The sequence below is a fragment of the Stegostoma tigrinum genome, chromosome 14, assembly GCF_030684315.1.
Source record: "Stegostoma tigrinum isolate sSteTig4 chromosome 14, sSteTig4.hap1, whole genome shotgun sequence".
NCBI lineage: Eukaryota > Metazoa > Chordata > Chondrichthyes > Orectolobiformes > Stegostomatidae > Stegostoma > Stegostoma tigrinum.
In genome coordinates this window covers 24,751,501-24,778,354 of record NC_081367.1, presented here as the reverse complement: position 1 = coordinate 24,778,354, position 26,854 = coordinate 24,751,501, and the positions used below count along the sequence as shown (strand labels likewise).

Sequence of the window (26,854 nt, the reverse complement as noted above, 5' to 3'; positions counted from 1 at the left end):
ATAAGGCATTTGTGTATAGGGTCTTTTGAAATGTGAATGTTAAAACATATACTGAAACATCAATTTACAGACTATAAAACAAAGGAGAAAAGGATTTGAAAATGCAAGGGTGAAAAAAGAGGTGACGCCCATAAACAAAAATGGCATTTTTGACCTTTGATCAGAGTGAATAAGCACAGAGATCTCTTGTAGAGGACAAGTAGTGGATAACAAATGAGAAATTGACCTAAGTAGATCACAGACATTTGCAGATGACTGTGGAAGCGGATAGCACAAGACAGACAAGCATGGGATCATGACAGCAGATCACCTGACAGGACATGACCTATTTTTGAGTACAGTAGGACATTTTGGCTGTGACTAAAAGTATAAAAAAATTGACTTATACTTCAATTAAGACTTTGAAAGACTCTGGAGACCAGCTCTCCTGATGCCCAATTGCAGTCAAAACACTGATTATGAGCAAAGATTGATGGAACTTAAAGAGCACATATCAAAAGTATGTGTTCAATAGTGCTTGCCAGTATTCCTGTCATTCAGATACAGTTTCGAAGATAGACTTTATGTTTATACAGTAGAATGTGATGATCCCTAAGGGGTAACTAAACTGAAATAAGTACATTTACTGAAAGATCGTCAATGAAGAACTGACCATCAAGATCCCACTTTTTGTTGCTTCTAATTTACTATGGATCAAAGTCAAAGCAGATTATGCATGAACAGGCAAATGATTTGTCAAAGGAAGAAATAAATTTCACCTTAATAGTTGACACAACATGCAGCTTTAAACACAGGTATTCACATCACTTCCTGCACACGTGTAACACAAATTTACTGCACAGTTCCACAATCTACTATCTTTATTCAAACAGGATAGAGAAGGAGTGCTATACCACAGTGGTTTTATTTTGAGTTGACAATTATGATTATCATTAGCAAGACACACTTCTATGAATCCTCTCTCTCTCGGGTCGCTGATTGTTCCATTTTCAGCTACCAACCAGTCATGCTCCTGTTCATATAGTCATTTCCAGGAAATCACCCACTCTTTAATCTCCATGTTGGCTACACATCATAACCATTTAGGCCCATATTTTGTTATTTAAGCCTTTAACCTTTCTACTACTCCATGTCCTTCATCTTTAAGGTAACTCTTCAACATCATCACTTTGTTTACATTTTTGCTGGCATTTCTTTCTTTGTCTCACCCATTCTGGAATTGCTAATAAGTTTTAATATTTTGCACTCCATAAATCTTGATACAAGAAGCAGCTTTCTGGTACCTTTTCTAATGCCCTGATTCACTTAAGATGCTGCTTTTAGTATCTATTGAAACTAAACTCCAAATCTCTAAATCCCTATGCCATTGCTCAGAACTAAGTTTTGGCAATGTAAATTTTGAGAAGCCTTTTTTCCTGCTCATTTACTGTTCATTTACTGCTATTTACTGACATAAAACTTCCTCTGCCATATATTGCCCAGACCGCCATCTCGTTAATATCCACAATCAGCTTCTTGTGGTGCTCAGAATTCATTATTATTTCAGCATTATTTACAAATTTGGCCAATGATCCATCTAAACTTTTAAAAATCTATTAATTCTCCAGCAAAAAGCATTGGGCTTATAGGACATTTCCTCACTTCTTCTGATCTCACTCTTATCAATATACTTACTATACTTTATATTTCTCCTGACTTACCAGTTTTACATTTAATTTGTTAGTCTATGTCATAAACTCCACTTGTCTATACCTGCATCTCTCTGCACCTCTACCTCCTTTATGATATTCGTTAAATATCTCCTATTGTCACCATCACCATCCTGTCCTCAGATGGTTGCTAAGGAACACTAATAAAAGTGAAGTTAATGTAAATTGTGGGCAAAAAACACTGTCCAGTTGCGAGCAATTGTCCTGGTGCATGAAAAATGGCTGCTTTTTAAAAATTTCTTCAGTACTGGGATATGGTTGGAGGAGTTCCCCAGAGCACTGTTTCTGCATTGAAATATGTAACTGCTTCACCCACGACTTTCCTTAAATCCTGAGGTCAGAAATGACCAAGTAAGAAAGTAGATTATTGGAATTTTTTTTCTTAAATCCTGCCTTGTGTGTCATCATCTTCCGGTTTTGGACTTGGGAAAAGTTGAAAGTTATGTATCCATATTTGACATTTTACACAAAACCACACATCTTTAACAACAGCGATACACACACGTGTTAAATGGCTTGTGTAACCTTTAAATTGAATTGATTCTCTAATTTGTAGCTACTGTTGTGAAGCAATAAAAAGTAACAGCCATGTAGTAACATCTATAATGTTTTATGAAGATTAAATATCAGCACTGAAGCAACGTTGTAGGAATTTTTGATTTACTTGAAAAGAGCCTGCCTTCCGATTGTAGGCTTTGGACTGAACATAAATATGGCTGCGTGGATGTGTTTTTGATGCAAAGGCATGTAAAATAGGTTGAGTGCCCAGACTACCATTGTCATATCTGCCCGCAGCTTACCCCAATAATACAAGCGATGGGTGGGTATTGAAGTCACCAGCCCGCCCATGATGGTGCAAATAGATAATTGCGTCAGTTAAGCTTGTTAAATGCTCATTTGGTTCCAATGTTCCCCTGCCCATGTAATATACAGTTGGTGTGGGAAGGCAGGCAGGATCTGGCCGCTTAATTTTGTGAAAATAAAATATTCCAAGCTGTGGTCAGGAAGCAGGCACCATCTTGGGAGGATGCAAAATACAGCAGACCCCCTTCCATGCTCCACACATATTCTAAAATTTACAGGTCTCCCAGCCCAACAGCCCTGACTTAGCTGGATGTAGGATCCATTTGGGTTCCTGTGTGAACCCTGCCTGCAACCTCACTAGTACACACTATCGAGCTCCGGCACTGTCAAAACCAGCCAGTCTGCTTCATTCGCAACTCCAGGATATATTAGCTATTTGGAACCACTTTTCTGAAAGGGCTTAATTGAAAACTGTCAAAGCACTGAAATAAGTATCAGAGGCTAGGATTAGAATCTGACAGGATTTGACAATCAGATATTACTCCTTCACAACAGCATGTCTTTGAATTTTCTCATTGATGTGTGGGCCTGTGAGGCCCGTGCATGACAGCAACTTATGGAACTGGAAGTCAATGCTGTGATTGGTGTGCCAATACTAAACACTGTGCACAGACCATTGGAACAGTTGGTGCATACTCAGTCACACAACCCACAGTGAACGTAGCTTCACACTGATATTTATATTTGAAGCCGAGGCAGAAATGCTTGAAGACAAACTGATAGTTTCTGAACTCATAGTTACAGATATATTTATTAGTGGTCCCTGAGCAATTGTACATAATAAGTAAGAAGCTGAATTGCAGATTTTTTGAAATAGAAAACTTACTTTCCTTAAAGGATGTTTCTGAGGCATGACTGTTATTACCTGATTTATGATCATTTTTTTTTGCTTGATTGAAGGGATTATCTATAGGTAAATCAGGTATTCTTATGTGAATTCTTTAGTCTGTCAAATTTGAACATTCCTGTTATGACATATATGAAATTGTCAGTTTGACAGGTTGGTTTGCAGTTTTACCTCACATGGAGATTTCATCATCCTGGCCTTAATTACATTATTCTATTTTGACATGTTATTTTGGTTGACAACCAGTTTGACTGTTCAGGAGCCACAAATCTTGAATGTTGAAAATTGTTTTTACTTTATTAAGAATTCAGCTGTAGGTATTACTCGACAAATCAGATCCCAGAGTGAAAGTTGGTTTGATAGATGATTAGGTTTATTTTCTCAATTTCTTTAGCACTAAACATATTCACATTTGCATGCCAATGTACTTTGATGAAAACAACACAGGCAATTTGGAAACAAAAATAGTTTGGAAAAACTTCAGCCGGACTGTGGAGCATCTGTGGAGAGAAACAGAGTTAATGTTTTGGATCCAGTGACACTTCTTCAGAACTCAAAATAGAGAATTTGGAAAATTCTTATCAAAGAAAATGACTCAAGTCTTTATTTCAAATATTCTTGACAGACACTCAGAACCTAATGAAGTATCATTGCTATCTTCACTTTAAAATTTCTTCCTCAACTAATGAGGTCACTAGCTTTTCCTTCTGATGAATTTCTATGCATTTACCTGGTGAATACCCCCCATCTCTCCCTGAGAGAGAGAGAGACTGGGACAAACTCCATGAATTTTATCACTGAACTCCAGAAAATCCCTGTGGGCTTTCTCTCTTTATTTATCTTTTTGTGAGATATCTGTGTTTCTGTCAAGACCGACATTTGTTGCCTGTATTGCCTTTGAACTGATGACTCGCTAGGCCACTTCAGAGGGCAGGCAAGAGGCAACTTTGGCCATTTTGAGATGACATACTGGGTATCTGCATGTGTGGATCTTTTCTTCTACACTGAACGTGTATCTGGCATCTCTCTCTGAGTCAAAAAGAAACTTCAGTCATTATTTTACTTGGTAGCTTGCCTAGTCATTGAGCTAAATTCACATGATTTCATGAAAATGCTGCTTCAGTCCAGTGCTAAAAAAATGAGTTTCTGACCTTTAAAAAGTAAGTCACCTTTAGAGAACTAAAAAGCAAAAATCCATTTGCCACAACTTTAGAACTTAAGCTCAATCTAGTAATATATTATAAACCTTCAACTGAACTTAGTTTTATCTACTCATATAGGAACGATCATTAGAGATTATTTATTATTTTTCTTCCAGCAATCAGTTTTTGAAAGATTACGATCAATATGGTAATGGCATTATGCATGTTGGAGTCAGTTTGTTAAGCTTACCTAAAAGCACACACACAATGTCTTACCCTTTCGTAGAAAACCATATTTTCTTGAACACAAGTTTTTTTTTTAGTGATTGTAACTATTCTTGTTCTTCAGGAAGGAAGGTAAATCAGTTCGGAGCAAAAGAAATTACCAGCTCAAAGTTACTACTGAGAAAATTGAAGATGATGAATGTATTTGGAAGACCTCGTCTACTATGTTAACTCAAGCATTGACCCATTTGTGTTATAGACTAATGTTTCTGTCAAATTGTGGACAGGCAGAATTATATGAAGACGTCCAATATTTGTTCACCCTTATTGACAGCACTGATTTCAAACTGACTCAGTGGTTAGCACTGCTGCCTCACAGCACCAGGGACCCAGGTTCGATTCCACCCTCAAGTGATAGCCTGTGTAGCGTTTGCACATTCTCCCAGTGTCTGTGCGGATTTCCTTTGGGTGCTCTGGTTTCCTCCCACAGCCCAAAGATGTGCAGGCTAGGTGGATTGGCCATGCCAAATTGCCCGTAGTGTTCAGGGGTGTATGGGTTATAGGGGGATGGGTCTGGGTGGGATGCTCTGAAGGTCAGTGTCGGTTGGGCCAAAGGGCCTGTTTCCACAATATAGGGATTCTAAGATTATGTGTATGAAAATCTGAAAATGCAGGAAATATTAAATCTGTAGTTCAATATATTAATGAAAAAGCAATGAAACCCAAACAAACCTGTTTTTTTTAATGTAGTCATCATTTTCCTTTAATTTTTCTTCCACCTCTGTGGATCTCCAAGTTCCATGTGCGACAGTGGCTTCTAGAAGTGAACATCATGCAGTGCTATGGCGGTTGACTTGAGCATGCTTTCCAATGGTTGTGTGGTTAGAAAGAGCATTACTAATCATATCAGTTCCTAGATGATAGCATGAGGATTCAAATACATTTTTAATGGGCAGCCTCAGAACCCTGAAGGAAGAACTAGTGAAACCAGTAAATGGGACATGGTGGTCCAACACATTCTTTTATGTTTCAAAATGGAGCTCAAGAACAACCAGAACATTTATTTCCAGGAATCATTTTTTTTAAAAAGGTGTATCATACAAACCAGACACCCCCCAACCCAGTCGGAAACCGCAGTGTCCTTCTCACCAAATAGAGAACAGGGAAGAGGCTTAAGATCAGAAGCCCGAACAGATACAACTTTCTTTCCCCAGCCAACTCAAGGGAAAACCTAGACCTCCACTTAAAAGGACTCACCTACTTTCAACCCCATTAGGAATCTTCAGCCCTGGGTGATACCAAAATGTAGAGGAAGTCAATTTGGCTGGTTTCACAAGGGGATTGGCTACTAAAATTGATCAGGTTGTGACCTGGCCTGGAAGGGCAAGAAATTAATTTGTCAGCTCTGATTTTCTAAAGGGTCACTAATTACACTTCTCCCTTCTGAAATACATAGGCCGGCAAAGGTTTTGAAGCCGCAGAGAATAATTACAGCCTGCTTTAGCATTGGAGTTAAGGCTATCCCACCTTGGCCCAGGGCCGCTGTGCTTATCAGGAACTGGGCAAAATGTATTATCTAGTCTTCATTTTCCAAATAAGTGTTTGTTCTAAAATGTCTCTTACTCTTTGTAAAATCAAATGGATTATCCAGAGATTGATTGAGAATGATAGGAATGGAGCCCGATTAAACTATTATTAAAGTCAATGCAAGTATTCTTATTGCTATGGATCCTTAATAAAGCCGAAATTGGTGTAGGTGTGAAATACTTGCATCCTAGATGCCAGATCATAAATGTTTTTGAGAGGATGAGGGAGATCAGTGTGTTGATGGATGCCTTGGGACAGAAGTTAAAGTTTAACATCATACCTTGAAGTTTCTCCCTCACTTTATGAAGCTGGGAATTGCTGCAGTCTGCTCTTTTGTCCTGTGACAAAAAAGATTCACAGTGGATATACATGCAGGTTACATTATGAAAGGCTCTGTTGCATTTTTACACAAAATAGTTGGCCTGGAAATTGTGCCATAGGGTACCAGTAGATGAATGTTTGCATATATACATGAAATTCCTTTCTCTGTTATTTCGGCAGAGGCATCAATCAGTTTAAAATAAATTGGCTGGCGTGATTCATAAAATAGCAAAGAGAACACTTCCAGGCTGATGTGCCTGTTTCATAATCTGATTTTTAATAGGATTGTTTTTGAGTGGTTAGGCTTTTGAAGGCGTTTGTCAAGTTTTGCTATTTTATGAGGTTTTTACAAATACACTTTCTGATATGAAGCACTGACATGAGATCCTGAATGTATGTGTTGGTTGTTTTGATGAAGAGATGAGTGGAAAATTTGTAGTTGAAGATTTACAGGTCTTGTTTCTTACGTCAATCCAACGTCAATGTGTGTGATGTGGCAGAAAGGGGAGGGAATAATTCAATAAACCCTGAAAACAAATGTGATGCAAGATTAACCCATTCACATTTTTTCAGATATAGGCAACTTGCCAAGGTTACATAGCCTCCTAATTTGATTCATTGGTTTATGAAGTTGGCACGAAACATGCAGTTAAATGTTTGAATACATCAACAAGGGGGCCAGGTTTTTTAAGCATTGTTTAAAGCTTGCCTGTTCTGCACTTAGAGCCATGCAAAACTCTCAAAGGGGAAGTATACTCTGGCTGCAGCAGGTGCTGGAATTGTTTGTTCCTAAGTCTAAGCAGGAGGCAGAGTAAGTTATGAGGCTGCATTCATGACTCATTCTTAACATTCAACACTTAGTCTCATCCTTACGCAATTCTCACTGCTGTAAGCCTCAAACCTTCATCTCACACACCAGTACTTACTGTCAACCATTGAGTTAAGGCAGCTACATCACTTAAAAACACATTGCACCATATTAACTGACACTCTTCCTCTTGCAGGTCAAATGGCAGCATTGCTTCACCAGAAAAGTTTGAAACTACATAACACCAAACCAATACAGGGAATATTGGTCAGAGATAATGGGAACTGCAGATGATGGAGAATCCAAGATAACAAAGTGTGGAGCTGGATGAACACAGCAGGCCAAGCAACATCTCAGGAGCACAAAAGCTGACATTTTGGGCCTAGACCCTTCATCAGAGAGGGGGTTGGGAAGAGTGTTCTGAAATAAATAGGGAGAGAGGGGGAGGCGGACCGAAGATGGACAGAGGAGAAGATAGGTGGAGAGGCAGGGAGAGGATAGGTCAGTCCGCGGAGGACGGACAGGTCAAGGAGGCGGAATGAAGTTAGTAGGTAGGAAATGGAGGTGCAGCTTGAGGTGGGAGGAGGGGATAGGTGAGAGGAAGAACAGGTTAGGGAGGTGGGGACGAGCTGGGCTGGTTTTGGGATGCAGTGGGGGGAGGGAATGAACTAGTTTTGGGATGCGGTGGGGGGAGGGGAGATTTTGAAACTTGTTAAGTCCACATTGATACCATTGGGCTGCAGGGTTCCCAAGCGGAATATGAGTTGCTGTCCTGCAACCTTCGGGTAGCATCATTGTGGCACTGCAGGAGGCCCATGATGGCCATGTCTTCTAAAGAATGGGAGGGGGAGTTAAAATTGTTCGCGACTGGGAGGTGCAGTTGTTTATTGCGAACCGAGTGAAGGTGTTCTGCAAAGCGGTCCCCAAGCCTCCGCTTGGTTTCCCCAATGTAGAGGAAGCTACAGCGGGTACAATGGATACAGTATACCACATTGGCAGATGTGCAGGTGAACATCTGCTTGATATGGAAAGTCATCCTGGGGCCTGGGATAGGGGTGACGGAGGAGGTGTGGGGGCAAGTGTAGCACTTCCTGCAGTTGCAGGGGAAGGTGTCGGGTGTGGTGGGGTTGGAGGGGTGTGTGGAGCGGTCAAAGGAGTCGTGGTGAAAGTGGTCTCTCTGGAAGACGGACAAGGGTGGGGATGGAAAAATGTCTTGGGTGGTGGGGTCAGATTGTAGATGGCAGAAGTGTCGGAGGATGATGCATTGTATCCGGAGGTTGGTGGGGTGGTATGTGAGGACTAGGGGCATTCTCTTTGGGCGGTTATTGCGGGGGCGGGGTGTGAGTGATATGTTGCAGGAAATGCGGGAGACACGATCAAGGGCATTCTCGACCACTGCGGGGGCGGGGGGAGGGGCTGAAGTTGCAGTCCTTGAAGAAAACAACCATCTGGGATGTGCGGGAGTGGAATGGACTTCACAAGCTTCAAAATCTCCCCTTCCCCCACTGCATCGCAAAACCAGCCCAGCTCATCCCCGCCTCCCCAAACTGTTCTTCCTCTCATCTATCCCCTCCTCCCACCTCAATCCGCACCTCCATTTCTCACCTACTAACCTCATCCCCCCTCCTTGACCTGTCCGTCCTCCCCGGACTGACCTCTCCCCTCCCCAACTCCCCACCCCTCCTCTCCACCTATCTTCTCCTCTGCCCATCTTCGGTCTGCCCCCCCCTCTCTCCCTATTTATTTCAGAACCCTCTCCACATCCCCCTCTCTGATGAAGGGTCTGGGCCCGAAACATCAGCTTTTGTGCTCCTGAGATGCTGCTTGGCCTGCTGTGTTCATCCAGCTCCACACTTTGTTAACAGGGAACTTTGGTCACCACTTTGAGTGACCTTGGTTGAGGCCATGTCTGTCACAATGGCTGAAACCATTCAAGAAAACAATATCTTCACATTTAATCATTCTTGACTGATACTATGGCATTTTAAAGGATAACTAATAGGCAGGATTGCACATGATGAGACACTCAGCATGAGTGTTCTACAATCACCTGAGAGCAAAGTATACCACATATTCTACAACACAGGACTTCGGCGAGAACTTCAATGGGCTAAGCTGCAGAAGAGGATGAATGTTGTATGTAATGAAGTGTGCACTGGGAGGCCTCCCAAATCCTTTACTGAATGTTAAAAGTCACAGAGGCATCTGAGCCACCTTTGCACAGAGCTTTGTGCAGATCTTGGAGCTTGTCCTTTCCAACGTGCATCCTGCTTCACTCAACTGCAGACCCAAACATTTCGCAGCACCTCAAGGCTGCTCTCTCAGTTTTCAAATTCAGAATTGTCACATGCAAGTTTGGATTGATACTATACAAACTAATAGTTACTATCATCACTGCATATAGCAGTGTTTCAAGAAATTGCAGAATGTCACAGCAGTCTTTCAACAGCTTAGGTAAATGAGATGATCCCTGTAGGAGCAACAAAGTCTCCATGGAGTATTGTCTCTCAGGATGAGGGCATTTGTTTTCCTTTGCTGTTAATCTGCACTTGTTACTGCCTGTCAACTCAGATCATTGCTGCCCATGCTGAGATGCTATAATGAGGATTGGGTCATCTAGGCCCAGAGTTAGTTGAGCAGCCTTCTGTAAGCCATGCTGGTGGAGCGGCACTATGTGAGCCTGTTATGATAGGTGAAGACATAGGAAGATATGCACCAAGGGAATATTGAAGTTCCGCTTAACACTCATTTATAGGCTGGCTTTCTGTAATTGTAGCCTCCAGCCATTGTAGGCTGATCCATTGGGACTTTACTGTCATCTTCACAATGTGGTGTGCTTGTTCAACCTACTTCTCTCTGGTAGGATAAAATGAAATGCAGAACCTCAATCACCTCTCTTATTGCACTGTTGCACTGTGTAGTCTGGGAAACAACCTCAATCTCAGCAGCTCTTGCCAGGAAGGAGTTCAATGCCTAAAAGTTCATGCTATGGTCACCTCATGTCACTGACAATATAACCTTTATCCTGCTCTGATGTTATGGTTTAGCAGCATTTGATAATTTCCATCAGGAAGTCTTCACTGAAACGCATTTCATTACAGGACCCAATATTGATGGTCAAGCTAACTAACTTCCTTTGATGATCTGAAATTTCTCTCATTTGAGGTTTAACTGTGTAGGATTACCTTGCTGAAAAATAAACATAGTAAAGCAATTAATGGTGTGATCTCTGCAATTTCTCCCTGGCATCTTGCCCATAATGGATAGTACCAACTGGACTGCAGCCATGTCTGTAAGCGGAATTGCTGAAGTTAGAATCAAGTTCACTAACATATCACATTGCTTACAATGATGGTTAAAAATGGTGGAAAATCTCCAGACACCACCAGAGACTTCCATAATGCTACAATACCAGTACAAATTAATTAGTAATTGACCTGTAAATAATTGACAATCCTTTTAAATAATTGACAATTCTTTTAAATACATGTAGTTTTGATAGGGACATCTCACTGCTTCACTGGTTTTCACCTGCTGAGGATTAAGAAAGAATGTGAGCTAGATTGTTTAAAAATGGTCGTGCTGGCATTAGATCGATATTATTTGCTGATCGATATATTGTTCTGCCTCCTCTGGATATTTTCTGTGAATGGTCAATGCATGCTCCCAGTGCCTTCAAAATATCATCTGACGTGGCCTGCATCAGAAGCATGTGTGTGCCCTACTATCTTCTTTTGGAAGCAAAAATGAGTCTGAATAACTCAGTACTGAGATGCCAAAGTTTGCAGCCAGGATGCCTAATATAGTGCTCAGAGATTTTTAGAGGAAATATTCGATGTCTAATTTTAAAAACCAGCTGTGACTATATGAAGCTTTGTTAATCATTTTTAAATACATATTTGTTTTAATAAGTCATGTCAGACATTGTTCTGAATTAATGACATTTTAATATTCTACTTTCTGCAAGAATGGGAATGGTTTTGACAATACAAATACAATGGAGAAATCTGATATGAAATCCATAAAGTTCCGTCATCAAATGGAAGTATTTTTGAAAAGAAACATTTTCCTGGAATGAAAGTAGAAAATAAATGCTTAAGTATTCCAAGAAAAGAGTTTGCTCAATGTAGTCCATAATTTTCAGTGTTTTATTTATTAGTTTTGCTGAAATAATATGAAAAATGGAGAAAATTTCTTTGTACACTGGGCATGGATACGAAAATTAATTTAAAACTGGATTGATTTTTTTAGGTGACCTCCAAAGATAATTGAAGTTTGTCCAATTTTCCGTGGGACGAGTGATAGGGAGCACATAGTTTCTATCAAAACCAGAGCTAGTTAGTGGGTTGGGTTTTGAAATACCCCTAATAATGAAGAATTAGCCTCATCTGTTGCTGTTCACTGGGAGGGGAAGGCAACCCTCTTGACGATTGTTGAGGAGAGTGGAGATTGACTTCACAATCCAGTGGCCCTGACCTTGTATGCCTATTTTTGAAGAAGTGAAATCAACAGGCGAGATGAAACAGTCAAATTCACTACAATATGAGCTAAACAAGGTGTACAAATTATGATGGTAAAGCAGGTTTCATCAAAATTCCTTTGGCTGTGTAATAAAAGTGAGAAACACCTCAATCCTTCTTGTCCCTATGAGGGAGAGAAAGGAAAAATGTGCCACATCTCAGTAGATACCGAGAGATTTTTTTTTAACTCCAAGCATGGAATATGCAAACAGTAGGTGGAATGTTTGCTTTTTCCTGTCATTTTGTGAAATGGGTTTCATCACCTTTAAAACATGCATTGTAAATCTCAAATGTAGATCCTTTCATCAGCCACCCTATTATCAGATGGCCCACAAACCAAACTGATTCTCACTAAATTGTCACATTCTGTGTTCTACAAGAATGGTGACAACTTCTTCTGACCTCAGAAATATCAATTCTGAACTCAATGTCTCTCTGCCATGAAGAACATTCTATCCAGTTAATTGTTGACAGTCTTATGGAGGTCAGTCAGCTCCAATTGCAACAAAAGCTACTTATATTTAAAAGAATGTTTTTAATACATACAATAATAAGGATCCTGCCCAATTGCTACTGCATCAGCTCCCCTGCAAATAATTCAATCTGGACAGGTTTCATGTACCTGTGAAGTCACTTAAAATTGGCCACCCCTGCAAAAGGCCCCATGAATTATTACAGGCTACAGGATTGTATGGAAATGGCAATGAGTGCAGTAGGTGTATTTAAGGGTTGCTGGTGTCTTTTTTTTATCGGGCAGGTGGAGATCTTGTTGGCTGTTTATTATCTCATACAATCATTCCTTACCCCTTACCACCTCTGAGAATTCCCACCATGTTGATTATAATAGGATCCTGGTATATTGACCAACTTGATTTTTGAAATATATAGTGTCTCCAAATTTTGCAAAAGGGGAGTATCTATCACCCTCAGACACCTAGTGGTGAACAAGGTGGCTGGTGAGGAGACAGCACACAGGTAACTCTGATTTAGACTTTCCTCCTTGTATGCTTGCATTGGTTTGCATTGTCAGTGAATATCACATTTCTCCATAATCCAAGATAATCCCGTTCCTCTATGACCCACTGGCGTTGTCAGCTATGAAATCCTCCGTGATGCTTTGTTTCCATTGTCCTGCGTCTTGGAATTGGCTTTTCTTTGTTCCTAAAACCCTAAAGAGCGCAGGCATGACTTCAAAAGAATGATGCATGCTGTAAGAAGCTATGGTTGTGAATAGAGACACGAAATATCAGAACTATTTTCATTGTAGCAGAGAATGTTAATTGATCATTTAGTAGAATTTTTATAACTTTCTTTGGCATTTTGATGGAGTAACTGTGGAAAGACTATTTCCTCTGGTTTGGATGTTATTGACAATGGTATCATGAATTTAATATTATCATTGAGAGAAGGAACTGTCAGCCATGAAGTGATTCTTTACATAGAGGGTGGTGGGAGCATGGAGTACTTTGGCGCTGGTGTGAGTGCGCAGCATATTTTAGGAGAATTTTGATAAAATTTGCAACAGAGGAAGTTACAAAGCAAGAAGGAGAGAAATTCAATGTTATTAGTTTTGGAAACCACCAGAAAAGTCCATACATTTTCACAGTTGGTTGTGTGAAACATGATGGCTTTAACTTTAGCTTAAAGGCTTCTGTTTATTGCCACTGCATTTTCTCCTGATCTGACTCATTTTAAATGAGCAATAATACAAATTAACAATGGTTGGTTGAATATCAGATAATGGTGGAGGTTTTCACCATTTGTAATTTGCTTAACCAAGAGTCTGTGACTTTTAGGTGGCTATAAAAATCACAATTCCCCCTTGGACATGTCCTACTATTGAATCATGAAAGTAACCAGAGAGGGCAGGGAAGATATTTTGTTTTGAAAGTATGACTTGGCCAGTGAGGTGATTTTAAATGAAAAACAAAAGTTTGGCGGGTGGGCCTAGCTGGGTCATACTTAGATGATCAATCAAATAATTCATAGAAAACAAAAAGAAAAGCTAAAACATACAAATTACATATTGCCTAGCTGACAAAATATATTAAATGCAACTTATTCCTTTCACATAATTCATGGAGAAGTATTTTTGGTATCACAAGAGAGTTGTGGAAAGATGTTGTGCTCAGTTGACCTTATGAATAATCAACAGTACTGCATTTGTTTTAAATTTCCTTTAAAATAATATTTCAGGTGTAAACTAATGAATAAATTGAAATGTTATACAGTTACAAATAATGCCCAGTGTTGCTGCAATCTTACTGATTGAAAATTGATCACTGAGAAAAAAACACAAGTTGCTGTTGGGGAGTGTGTAAGCATTCTGCTTATCTTTAATTCAAATCAAAATAATTAATAGGAATGCTTCTCATAAGGACTGATAAATGTTGTGCATTGGGACATGAATTTCAGCTTTTGGAGTCTTGTTCTTTTATAATCTTACCATCAATAAAAATATTTCACATTCATGAAACGTTTCCTAAGTTCCCCCACAGGAGAACTGAGGGAAAACATAGCTGTAAAGTCACAAAGAACAAAATGATTTAGGCATAGACATAGCAACAGTCTTGACAGAAAACTGATCAAAAATTGGAATTAAAACATATAAAGAGAAGACATTCAACATCTTTAGGGTTATTGGGCATTGGCTGCCCATTATGTGACCTACCTTACTTTCCTTTCCATTTGGCTACTTCTTCATTGAAGTTGGATAAACAGCAGGATCTCAGATATCCAATATATAATTTCCTGATAAGTAGCTATGGGTAACTAAACCCTCTAAAACAGAAGTTGAATTTTGGATGGAAAATGAATGGACAGCAAGGAAAATATAATTAACAATTAATTTGTGCAAAAAACTTTCCCAGGACATCACAATAAGGGAAACATATTTTAACTCTGGTTACCCCAGGATATAAATGACACAAAAGCCATTGGGAATTTACAGCATGGATTCAGCAAGATGATAAGGTAAAGAGAAAGTAGCTGTAGTCCAACTGGACCTAAGGGCTGTCCTCTCATTAGAGAGAGAGGTGATTATTAGTGGTCTAATCTGAGGGCCATCACACGTCAGGTGAGGGGAGAGGTTGAGAATGAGAGTCCTTCATGATAACTCAGCTGGTATGGGAATTGAGCCCACACTGTTCGCCTCAATCTGCATTACAAACCAACCATCCAGCCAACTGAGCTAAGTTAATTTCAAAGGAATGAAAATTGGTGGATTCTGTAACCAGCTTTGCCATATGACTGCCTGAATTGTAAAACGAAAATTTATTTTGAACATGTCTTGCACACGTGGACTCCAATTTTGGTGTTTTACATTTTGCAGACGATATGACACTATGTGAGAGATCTTAAAGAAGAATTCATAGAAACACCGTCAACAAAGTTGGACTGCAAATCAGAACAAATAGTGGGAAATGAATTGTGATGTTCGTGGTGGATGACACTAATGTTCACATTACCCTCTGAGAAGAGACACAAAAGTACCTAGGCCTCCTCTCATTTCTCCAAAGTTCAACTTTGCAGCAATGTTTTTATTGGAAACAACTTATTATTTAGAGTAAGCCAAAATCTCAGACAAAAGGGTGTTACTTAGTTTGGTCATATGCTCAGGATGTCAAAATCCTGGTTACTGTGCCAAACACTGAAAGGGCAGCGTAATAGAAAAGCAAAGTATTGAAGGCCAAGAATTATTTGGCAGATAAATTAAAGACTTTCTGAAAGCTGCTTTCACCTAGGAAAAGGCACTATGATTCGCCAAAAACAGAGGAAATTAGAAGTGACTGCTGCTGCATTTAGGCAGTACTCAAAATATACCTTACCCTTCTCCTGTCCCATCGTCCCTGCCCCCACATCTCTTCCTGCTGGTATCCTTCACTGGTGTGATCCTGTAGTTTAGAAGGCTGATAAAATGCTAGTACCAGATTAATACTGCTGTTAATTGAGAGTAGTAAAGGTCTGGAAACAAAATTATTTAAAATTTCTAATCAAGAGTAAAACAGTGAACCAGTGTATTGTTTGAGAATAGGTACAGCAGTGCTGTTAGAGTACTAGATATGGTGTGCTTGGTGTTTGTTAACTGACAAACCTGTAGTTTCTTTTGTAAGCAACCAATACGCCTGGCTGTTCATCCCACAATGGACAATACACTGAATAATATGTGCATTGTCGTTAAATGCAAATTTACAATAAAATACCTCTGTACCTTAAATAATGTGCTCAAGCAGCTAATTGATATAATTTAGGTGCTGAATCCTGGTTACATTCAATAGAGGCATAAAAAGGATATTATACGTTCTGACAAAATAAGCTATTCTTTTGGTGTTCACAATTGCTTTCGTTAAAACTAGCATGAAATGAAATTTTTTGGTAAGACGTTGAATAATTAGATTAAAAGAATTAATATCTGAATGGTATATTATGGAAACTGACATTAGAGTAAGGTGTTACAGAGATAGGAGGAACTGCTGATGCTGGAGAATCTGAGATAACAAGGTGTAGAGCTGGATGAACACAGCAGGCCAAGCAGCATCAGAGGAGCAGAAAAGCTGATGTTTTGGGTCTAGACCCTTCTTCAGAAATAAGGTTTGTTTTGTTCAATGTTTCACTCAAGTAATGAGGAGTGTGAAGACTCGACGTAAAATTTCTCGAGCACGTTGTTGATTAAAGAAACTCATTTTGATCTACTTAGATGTCTAATTCTGCTAAAGAGCACACACACTCCATGATTATTCATTAAAAACTTGATAAGCATGGAACACTTTTTAGTGGGCCATATATGTCAGATTCACTTAAAAGACACAGAAGAAAGAAACAAATTGAAAGTAAGAAAAATGTAAAGCCAAAAGTTTAATTTTGTTCATGTAATTTCTTCCCCGTATCAATGTGACTCAGTAGTTCAAATTGCTCACATTTTCTAGGCTGAAGAAATTGATTGCCCTTTAACTTTTTCCTCATTAAAAAGGGATTTTTGCTGTTAATTATGATAATTTTCTGTGGTGAGTTAATTTGGCAGTTAATGTACAAATTCAGCAATTTTGTTATGTCACCTTTATGGTGCTATACAGTTCACGAACTATCTCTTCTTTACCACAATTTTCAGGATGGTTTACATGTTCCCAATGAGGAGGGCCATTAAAGTTGGTAATTAAAACAGGAGTGCTGAAATTAATTGCCGGTCTGGCAACCTGTGTGGAAAGGAAAATGATAGTTAACATTTCAGGTCACTGATTCTTTTTTGAAGTTCTGATGTATGATTATTGCCCTGAAACACTAATATTGATTTTCTGTCTTTGGATGCTGAATAGTGTCAACATTTTCTTCTGGTTTTCATGTTTCCAGAATCTGAAGTATTTTACCTTAGAATCAAACTCTGATATTTGGGTTGGAAATGCTGGGATTGTAAGGAATTTTGGACATGGTCTTGCAGGCTAAGTTTTTTTTCTTGCATTCTCAGGCTTGCAAATACTACAATTCAAATTGGAATACAGTGAACTACAAATATGAAGAATATTCAGGGGATCTTAAACAGTTACCTCGGTAAGTTCTTTTTTATAAAGAGGTCTAATTTTAATCTTTGCTCAGATTGTTGCTTATTTTATCTTGCCTTGGTCCACAACCAGTTTCACTGCTGACCATCCGAATGTCACTGTAGTATTATTTGTTTATAATTAAGGAATGTTTGGTATCTTAATTACGCCTTAGGACAGAAATGAATACATTTTTGACTGAGGATGTGTCAATGTTAAAGTATTGTTTGATATAAACTTACGTGTAGTTGAAAGTTACAGTGCTACCAGACAAAATATCATTTCCTTAAAATGGGAAGAATATTTCTGTCTGTCCTACAGCTTTCCCATTTATTTTGACAGAATTCTGCAGGGAGCTGGCACTGATTGATTATCAGGACAGTTAAACTGAGGGTACTGTAAGGATTAGGAGGGAATGGGACTTCAATCCTTTTCCAACCTAATCAACTCGTTAATCCATTTGAGTCAAAAATATGCAGAAATCTAATAATATTATACTAAAATTATATGCAAATGCCACCATTTAGTACAACAGTACATCCTTAAAAACCTAGTGCAATATTAATTAGATATTATTACTATGGATCCAAAAAGTTGAGAGAAGTAAAACTGCTTAGAGATTCTAAATTTGTATAGTTAAAAAGATGACTCAGATAACCAGAAATGTGTTTCTTTTGTAGGAAACAGTTTAGACCAGATAAACTGCCTTCACATACATTTGAGATTGACCATGATGATGTTGAGAAAGATGAGGTAGATATACGTGACAAAATCATGAAATATTGTTCAAATGATATAAATCATTATTGTTAATATATGCCTTGTTGGATTTATTTTTACATTTGATGAAATGTTGACTGCCAATGTTGTAATTTAACATTTATGTTTGCTTTTCACTTTTGTGATTGCAGATTTGCTCATTAAATCTCAACCTAAACATAAAATTCAGTCTGCAGTTAAATTATAATTATCAACAATTAAAATGTAAATAGCAGCACTATGATCAGACCAGACAACAGAAAGCATTTCCCCTTGGTTAGGAGAAAGTTAGTTCATTCCTATTTAGTGAGATTTCTGTTATTACAACTCAAAAGTAATACAACAGGAATGTGTTGCCCAAATGCAGCCTTTAATGGCCTGGGAAAGCCTGGCAGCAATTTTATTTCATACACAGTCGAGAACAGCATTGCTGAAATGCAACTTTTTTTTGGTCACATTTTTAAAGTTGTATTACTTCCTTTTCCCCTTTTGACACCTTACGTCATTCAGCATTTTTGAGTGATGTTTAGCAGTCAGAGGTGCAGACTAAACCCCTGACTACTAAGTGTCACCCTCAATCAACCCTGTTATAAGAGATATGAGGCATTTCCTTTCTGCCTTTCTAAGGTGCATTGGTGAATTTAGGAATTCATTGTCTGGACAATTGGGAGCGCAGTGTATGAAGCATGAGAACTATAATCCTTTCATAATAGGAAAGTCTCTGTGGTAAATCTTAGAAGCCAGAGGAAAATGTGGTACTGTGTAAATAATTTGAGTTATTAGATTTATTTATAGTAGAAGAATGCTGTTTCAAATTGGCGTTAGTAACTTCAATTGTACAATTTGAAGATGTTTTGCTGTTAATGTGGCCAGAACTCATGTAGATATCTAATTATGTCATAATTGTCACATTACTGTGTATTAGGGGATCATTGCACCATCTCTGTAGTGGGTTGATATTAAGTTATCCTGAAGTCATTAGGATGTCTATGTCTCACTTGTACATCCTTCAAACTGCGTGAATGCAAGATACAGTACAAACTATAAATATAATTTGCTTGGGAGAGGAGGTGAAGAAAGAGAAAATTTAGTTAAGTCAGAAGTAAAACATCAATGTATTCCAAATTTTATCATTTATAGGACACTACATCTCTATCCTCTTCAAAAGGAGGGGGTGGTGGTGGAGGAGGAATGAGCATTTTCAGGTCTGGCTGGCTTTACAAAGGGAATTTCAATAGCACTGTGAACAACAGCATTACTGTCCGAGTAAGTTGTTCTTTCCTTAATTGATTCCATTAATACAGCAGGATTTGTTTAAAATGTTACAATGCATAACAGTTCAAAGTATTAGAACACAAGCAAATTGAACAAACATTGTTTTCAGCAGCATTAGTTTGCAAATTTTACGTTCCTGAAAAGGTTAAATGTTCAACATTAGTTCCAGCTAATTTTTAGTTTTGGTGTTTTAGCAAATGTTAGGTTGTTTTTCACTCCAAAGTGTTGAAATATCAAGCTGACTCGTGCAAAATACTGCTGTAAATCTAGTATAAAAGCAAGTTGATGATCAACATGTCGTTCTAATCTGGGAAATCTAAACCTGAGACTACACACGGGCTATATGTGAAAATTGTAATCTTTGGCCTCAAACTACCTTCTGCGTCATTCAGAAGTGTATTGTCCACAATTCTGTTTATTTTGCTGAAACTTTCATTGCATGTCATGCACCTCCATGTAATAATCCTCCTTTCAGTCTGCTGCTATATCTCTAAGCACAGATTTGTCTCCACTTCATACCTGTATGCAACAATGTCTTGTTCATATACAATCAACAACCAACTTTGTTGTAATGAACCTCAGAGGAGGATGGAGCAGCCTCCACATATCTTTCAACATGGGCCTCCAGATCCAACAGTCACTTCAACAACTTCAGGCCATAACCTCTACCCCATCTTTTGGGACAGAACGTGAGAGTGAAAATTCTGGTTGCCTTTTACACCCCCACTGGATTTATCATTTGTTTCTTTATTGCCCCACTCTTACCCACTTTTGCTTTGTGCCACCACCTTCATAATTTCATCTCACCTCCCTTCCACCCTAACATTTAACTTCCACATTTTTCTGCTTTAAACCTGTTGCCTTTCTAACATTTTACAGTTCTGATGAAAAGTCATTGAACTGAAACATGGAGGATGAGAATGGAAGTGAGCTGATCAGTGTATGAGTTTACTAGCACCATCCAGGCCATTGTCTGGTAAGAGTTTGAGACATCCTTCCTGACCTGGCTATACCTGCGGCTATGGGTTGCCCTATGGAGAGGTGGCCCTTTGGTACTGATGGTCCTGTAGCAGTGGCCATTTTGAATTTCACGCCATGTTTTGAGAGCATACCTGAAGATGAAGCTCTCCTCTCTCTTCCTTTTCTGCAACAGGAGGCTGCAGTTTCTTCAATACCTTTGACAACCTGCCTGTCATTCCTTAAGTGCTGGCAAATCTCTGGCCATTGATTGGCCAAACAATACAAAATCAATGCTCAATGACTGCTCTTACCAAAGTATTGGGTTGAGACCTGCATTTGTCTTTGATATCAGGGCTCGATGTAGAATGGCACATTTGCTGACTAACTGTAATTCTCTCTCTTTAGATACAGGCTGATCTGCTGACGTGTTTTTTGCATTTTCTGTGTTTAGAGCTGGTAGTTTAATGACCTTGCCTTTGATCAGATTTTTTTTTATCTGGGTATAATATTAAAATTTACTCTGTTTTGCAGTCCTTTAAAAGGCGTTACTTCCAGCTAACACAGTTATCAGATAACTCATACATTATGAACTTTTACAAAGATGAAAAAATCTCGAAAGAACCTAAAGGTTGTATCTTCCTGGACTCTTGTACAGGTGTCCTTCAGGTAAGAGTGTGGTGTCAACTATCTGTGGCACCTTGCAAAATTCAAAATGTTAAAATCTTAAGCTAGTGAGTTCTCTGCTTTTTAATTGTCCTATTGTTTTTCCATAAACTTTTTAAGTATTTCTGGTTATTACATGTTTAATCAATTATTACATACTAAAAACTCTGCAGTGGTAATGTTAAAAAGGCATTGCAGTAGGTCACCTGTGAGCATATCATGTGATATGGGTGGAGAAATTCATCGCTATAGTGCCACTTTCTTCAGAGCTTTGAACAAGGAAATGACTGAAGAAGCTAAGCAAATGATTGACCTCAAAGCAACTTCAGGCAATCACAGCCAAATCTGATCTTACATCAGGTTGAGCTGTGAAATTTTCATCCAAAGTGAAAAGATAAACTATTCTGCTCAAACTATATAAATGCAGTTCAATAGAAAATCGGTGCAATCACTTAAATAAGCAAAGGCATCCTTGAATTCAGCTCATTTTGTTTTCCTTTTATTCATTCATGCCAGGTAAATATTGCTGGCTGGGTCATCATTTATTGCCCATGCATTGTTGCCATTATGAAAGTGGTGGTGAGCTGCCTCCTTGAACTGCTGCAGTATACTTAGTCTAGATTCATCCACAGCAATGTTAGGGATTCAGAATTTCAGAGTTTCAGAATATTGCTTCAAGACAGAATGATGAATGACCTAGAGTGGAACTTGTAGATGGTGGTCTTCCCATTATCTGCTGCCTTTGTCCTTTTATGGAGAAATGATTGTGAGTTTTGGAAGATGCTGTTTTAGGAGCATTGGTGAATTTCTCCAGTGCATCTTACAGATGGTACACATTGCTGTGACAGATTGTGCAACAGGTGGAGTGAGTGGATGTTTGTGGATGTGGTGTCAAATCAATGAGCTGCTTTGTCTTGGATGGTGACACGCTTCTCGAGTGTTGTTGAAATTGCTGTCATCCAGACAAGTGGGGAGTATTCCATCACACTTCTAACTTTTGCATTGTAGCTGGTGTAAATTGGGAGTCAGTCACTTGCTGCAGGATTCCTCTGACCATCTCCTGTGTTTATATGGCTAATCTAATTCACTTTCTGGTGAATGGTAACTGTCAAGATGTTCATAACACAGGATTCAACAATGGGTAATGCCAATGAATGTTAATTGTTGTATTCTGTCTGATGAGGTTGTTCTTGCCTGGCACCTCTGTGACACGAATGTTACTTATCACTTATCAGCCCAAACCTGGATATGGACCATTATTTTGATGCATTTGGGCATTGGCTGCTTCAATATCTGAGAAGCTGTGAATGTTGCTAATCTCAGTATACAGATAGTGAACATCCCCACTTCTGACTTTATGATGGAGGGAAGTTATAGATGAAGCACCTGAAGACATTTGGGGCTAGGACAATGCATTGAAGAACTCCTGCAGAGATGTTCTGGAGCTAAGGAGCTGACCCGGATTTTCCCCTGGCCAGATAGCCATTATTCCAGCGTACATTGGATCCTATGGAATCCCCATCATTAAAATCTCTGAAAGAAATGTTTTATTAAATTGAATTTTTCATAAGGCAATTCCACAAAGCCTGGAACCATCTGAAAATCTTCACTTAGATCAGAACTTTGGATATTTCTGATGGAATTATGTAAAATTATCCGGAAAAGTTATACTGTTAAATACATAATCTAACTCCTGTCTAACTATTAAAGTGACCCCCATACTTACCTCACACACCCTAAACTACATGACCAGCAGTCCATACACACCCTCCATACTACGACTCTATTCCAATGTTGAAACTTGCATCCCTCTTCCCCTCCCCCCAACCTCTCCCAAACAGCCCAACCTGTCCTGACACCACTAGCCCCCTCTCCACGTAACTGGATTCACCAGAACTGATCTGACCCTATCGTTCCCTACCTGGATCCAACTCAACACTGCGCTCCCCTTCTTCCTGCTGGACCCAACTCAATTTCCCAGCTCCATCCAAACCCCACCCCTCCCCCCCAACACCAGGGGCACTACCACCACCGCCTCACTTTCCCCATGTCAGACCTGACTTCTTCCACCAACTGCATTAGAACATAGAACATAGAACAGTACAGCACAGAACAGGCCCTTCAGCCCACAATGTTGTGCCGACTTACTTACCTTGTCACCTTGTACCTTGGCACTCTATCCAGTTGGCTCCATGCCCCATATACCATTTTGTGAGATTGCCACTCCTCAGAAAATCCAGAACCATATTTCATAACAGACAAGGGAATTATGGATCTGGGTGCAGGCAGGAAAATGGATCTGCGACTGCAACTAAATAAATTATTTTGTTATTTTCTGACAGAATAAACTCAAAGGGCCAAATAGCCCACTCTTGCTTCGAGCAAAGGAACAGGCTCTTTGTCTGCCATGTCTGTGCTGACCATAATGTCATTCTAAAGTAATCCCAACTGCCTGCACATGGTCCATATCTCTCTATTCCCTTCCTGTTTTAGTGCCTGTACAAACGTTTTAAAACTTTACTAATGCATCTCCTTCTCCCATCCCCACTGGCAGTGTGTTCCAGGCACCTACCACCCTCTGTGTAAAAAGGTTTCCTCGCACATCTCCCTTAAATCTATGCCTCAAATTCAACTCTTTGGTCTATGTTTGGACCAAAGCTATAATGAGGACAGGGACATACTGGACCTGGCAGAGCTGAAGCTGTGCATTTGTGACATGGTTATTGCTGTATAGGTGTTGCTTAATTGCGTTGCTCTGTCCCTTCCATCATTTTGTTGATGATTGAGAGAAGGCGGATGGGTGATAATTGGTTAGATTACATGTGTTCTGCTTGTTTGGGTAGGACATAATGGGCAAGCTTCAGGTAGATAGGCATCAGGTAGATGTTGGTGTTATTGTCCTTTAATGTAACTGCACATTAAGTTATGACAAGCTCATGCCCATTGCATTGTGTTAGCAGTAAAGGCCAGTCTTTAGATTTGTTTTTGAGCTTTTAACTTTTGTTTTTGAAATTGTAGGTCAGCTCATGCTAATGCCATTCATTTGCAATTGAAATTGTGCATTCCATTGTAAACTTTTCCACGGGTGTAAAGTGAAAGGAAACAGGGTTTGAAACAGCAAATATTTGGATTGCTGTTTATTAACGTACTAAGCCCAAAAACATGGCATTTATCTTCTAACATGTGGGTTGGCTGAACAAGCTGTGACAAACCAACCGTGCAGAAGGCCACAATGGAAAAATAACATTGACAGTATAACCACAATTTACCACAATTCAGGCCAAGCACATTTGCGTATAGCTCTCATTTGAACCACACTACAGGGGTGAGAATAAAGCTGCTTCAAACAATAGTTTCCGTTTCCTATTAGAATTTTTTTGTTACATTTTGTATTTGTCTTATGTGCTTGGAAATATCCAGAAGTAAAATAGTTATATGTTTTGTTTTTTAATATGCTACAATGCATAAGTGTCCAATGTTTATCTCTAAAACATTTATAAGTAGGAACAAAGGTTTTGTAGCTATAACAAAAAAAATCAGAAATACCAAGGCCTTCATCTTTCATGGCATGCCTTACTGGAAATGAAATGAGAACAAATTATTTTCTTTAATTTGTTCCAGTAAATATCATAGCTTTTAGGCTGAATTTTCATATTAGAGGTGGGATCATCTGGTGGGATTAATCCTAACATTGCAATCATGTTCAGAGATTGCTGGCTGGTGAGATTTCCAGGCCAAGCCCTAAGTGGCCAGATTGATGTCTTCTGAAGCAATTGTTAGCTCATCCATATACAGTTTCTAGAGTTTGACCTCTTGTTCTCTTCAAGCCATCACCTCCGCTACCTTCACGCCATCCAACTCCTCTCCCCCATTGTCCTCATCCACCACTTGAATATTGTCTACTTCGTGAACAGAACACAGCAGCACTTTCCCTTAAAGACAGTAAAAACTCTTTGCACAAACTGACAGCACTAACAATGGCAAGTGGTTCTAAAATGATTATGTTGCTGGATTGTAGCCAAGAGCCCATAAAACTTCCTGAATAAATAAGGCTTTAGAACTGTGATCTCAATTGCTTTCTACACTGAAAGAAATAGGAAATAATTAAACAACTTGTATTATCATATAAAACCTCACTTCCAATAATGCAAAATGTACTCTATCATTTTCTGTATTAGATGCAAATGAGTCTCACTAATTTAAAGATATTGATACATTTTTGAGGTTGACTTTTCTACTTACCCACTTGCTAGTTGATACAAGTAACAGTTTGACAAACGCTTTGGGCAGAGTCATTTTTCAGCCACATGCTTGAACACAGATACAGCTGATGATCAGGCATTTAATAGTGAGGTAAAAAAGGAGAGAAATTCATTTTCACAACTTATTAAGCTCTTCTCATATCCAATCCATGTTCAAACTACCACGTAGCTGATGTAAGACCCAACAGCAAATGAATGCCTGGCACTTCCATGAAATATCCAGGCCTTACCCATGTTATGTTCTCAATAAGTCCACAATATTACTGGTTGTCTTCAGATCGCATTTAAGTTGGAAATGAAGAAATTGCATTGTTGTAGGTTTTTTTTATAAACACTGTTCTGAAAATAAAATACTTAAGCTTCTGATGAGGAGGAATGAACTGGCTCCTCTTCCTTATGTACCTGTTCACTAGATTCACTGCAGCAAGGTTAATTTGAAAAGGATCCCTTCCATTGTGAATACTTACATCCCAGACCGAAAGAATGGAAGTTTTGAAAGACGACAATTTAACCAGACCTTTCTGAATTAATGAAAGATTGTGTTTATTAATAAATAAATGTGAGAAGAAATAACAATACAGCACACATACACAAATTAAAAATGAGCAGTGAGTCCAAAAAAAACTTCGAAGTTATGCAGAGATAGTAGGAACTGCCGATGCTGGAGTCTGAGATAACAAGGACTGGAGCTGGATGAACACAGCAGGCCAGGCAGCATCAGAGGAGCAGGAAAGCTGACATTTTGAGTAGGTATGCAGTCAATCTCTGGGTTGTTTATGATGAGTAGAAAGTGGAATATTGTTAGTTAAGCAATTGATTTAGAAATTCTTGGCTTTTCAGGTTAGCTAAAATTCTTGTCTATTGTTCCCTTTTCACCAGGCTAGCAAATTAACCTTCTGCATTCAGAGCAAGGGAATATATTACCTGCAATGTAGTGCTGACTAGTAAATGCCTCTTCAACTGTAACTTTTGCAGCACACAGGGATTGAACCCAGGCTAGCACACATGAGTGTTATGGCCTTCCAGCAAACTCAGATCTTGGCTGACACACTTATAACCCCAGATATTTACCTTCCTTGATTGCAGTCTTTTCTTCTATCACAATCATACTTTGAGATACTCACAGGTGTTTACAGTTCAGTGTGTAGTACATCTCTCCTTTAGAAGCTTCTTAATCTCTTAAAGTGTAACTTCCCAGAACTCCGCTCCAGATAACCATTCAATTTGCATCAATGATCATCCGCTGCCTCGCTTTTAAAAAAAAATCAATTGCAATTGGAGTTCATTGTGATCATAGGTTTCGGAAAGTGACTCTTGATTATGACAGGACACACAGTATTATAGCTTTAGGTTAGTAACAGGAAGTCTGCACCATACG

At 39.0% G+C, this 26,854-nt stretch overlaps 1 protein-coding gene across 1 annotated transcript in view; it reads left to right on the top strand.

Moving 5' to 3' along the window:
• The window catches only part of dock10 (dedicator of cytokinesis 10), a 320,275-nt gene that overhangs the window by 151,739 nt on the left and 141,682 nt on the right, over positions 1 to 26,854 (top strand). The window contains exons 4-7 of the mRNA XM_059651053.1: positions 17,485 to 17,567; positions 18,238 to 18,310; positions 19,457 to 19,582; positions 21,083 to 21,217. Coding sequence (XP_059507036.1) covers positions 17,485 to 17,567; positions 18,238 to 18,310; positions 19,457 to 19,582; positions 21,083 to 21,217 — 417 coding nt within the window. The remainder of the gene's footprint in view (positions 1 to 17,484; positions 17,568 to 18,237; positions 18,311 to 19,456; positions 19,583 to 21,082; positions 21,218 to 26,854) is intronic.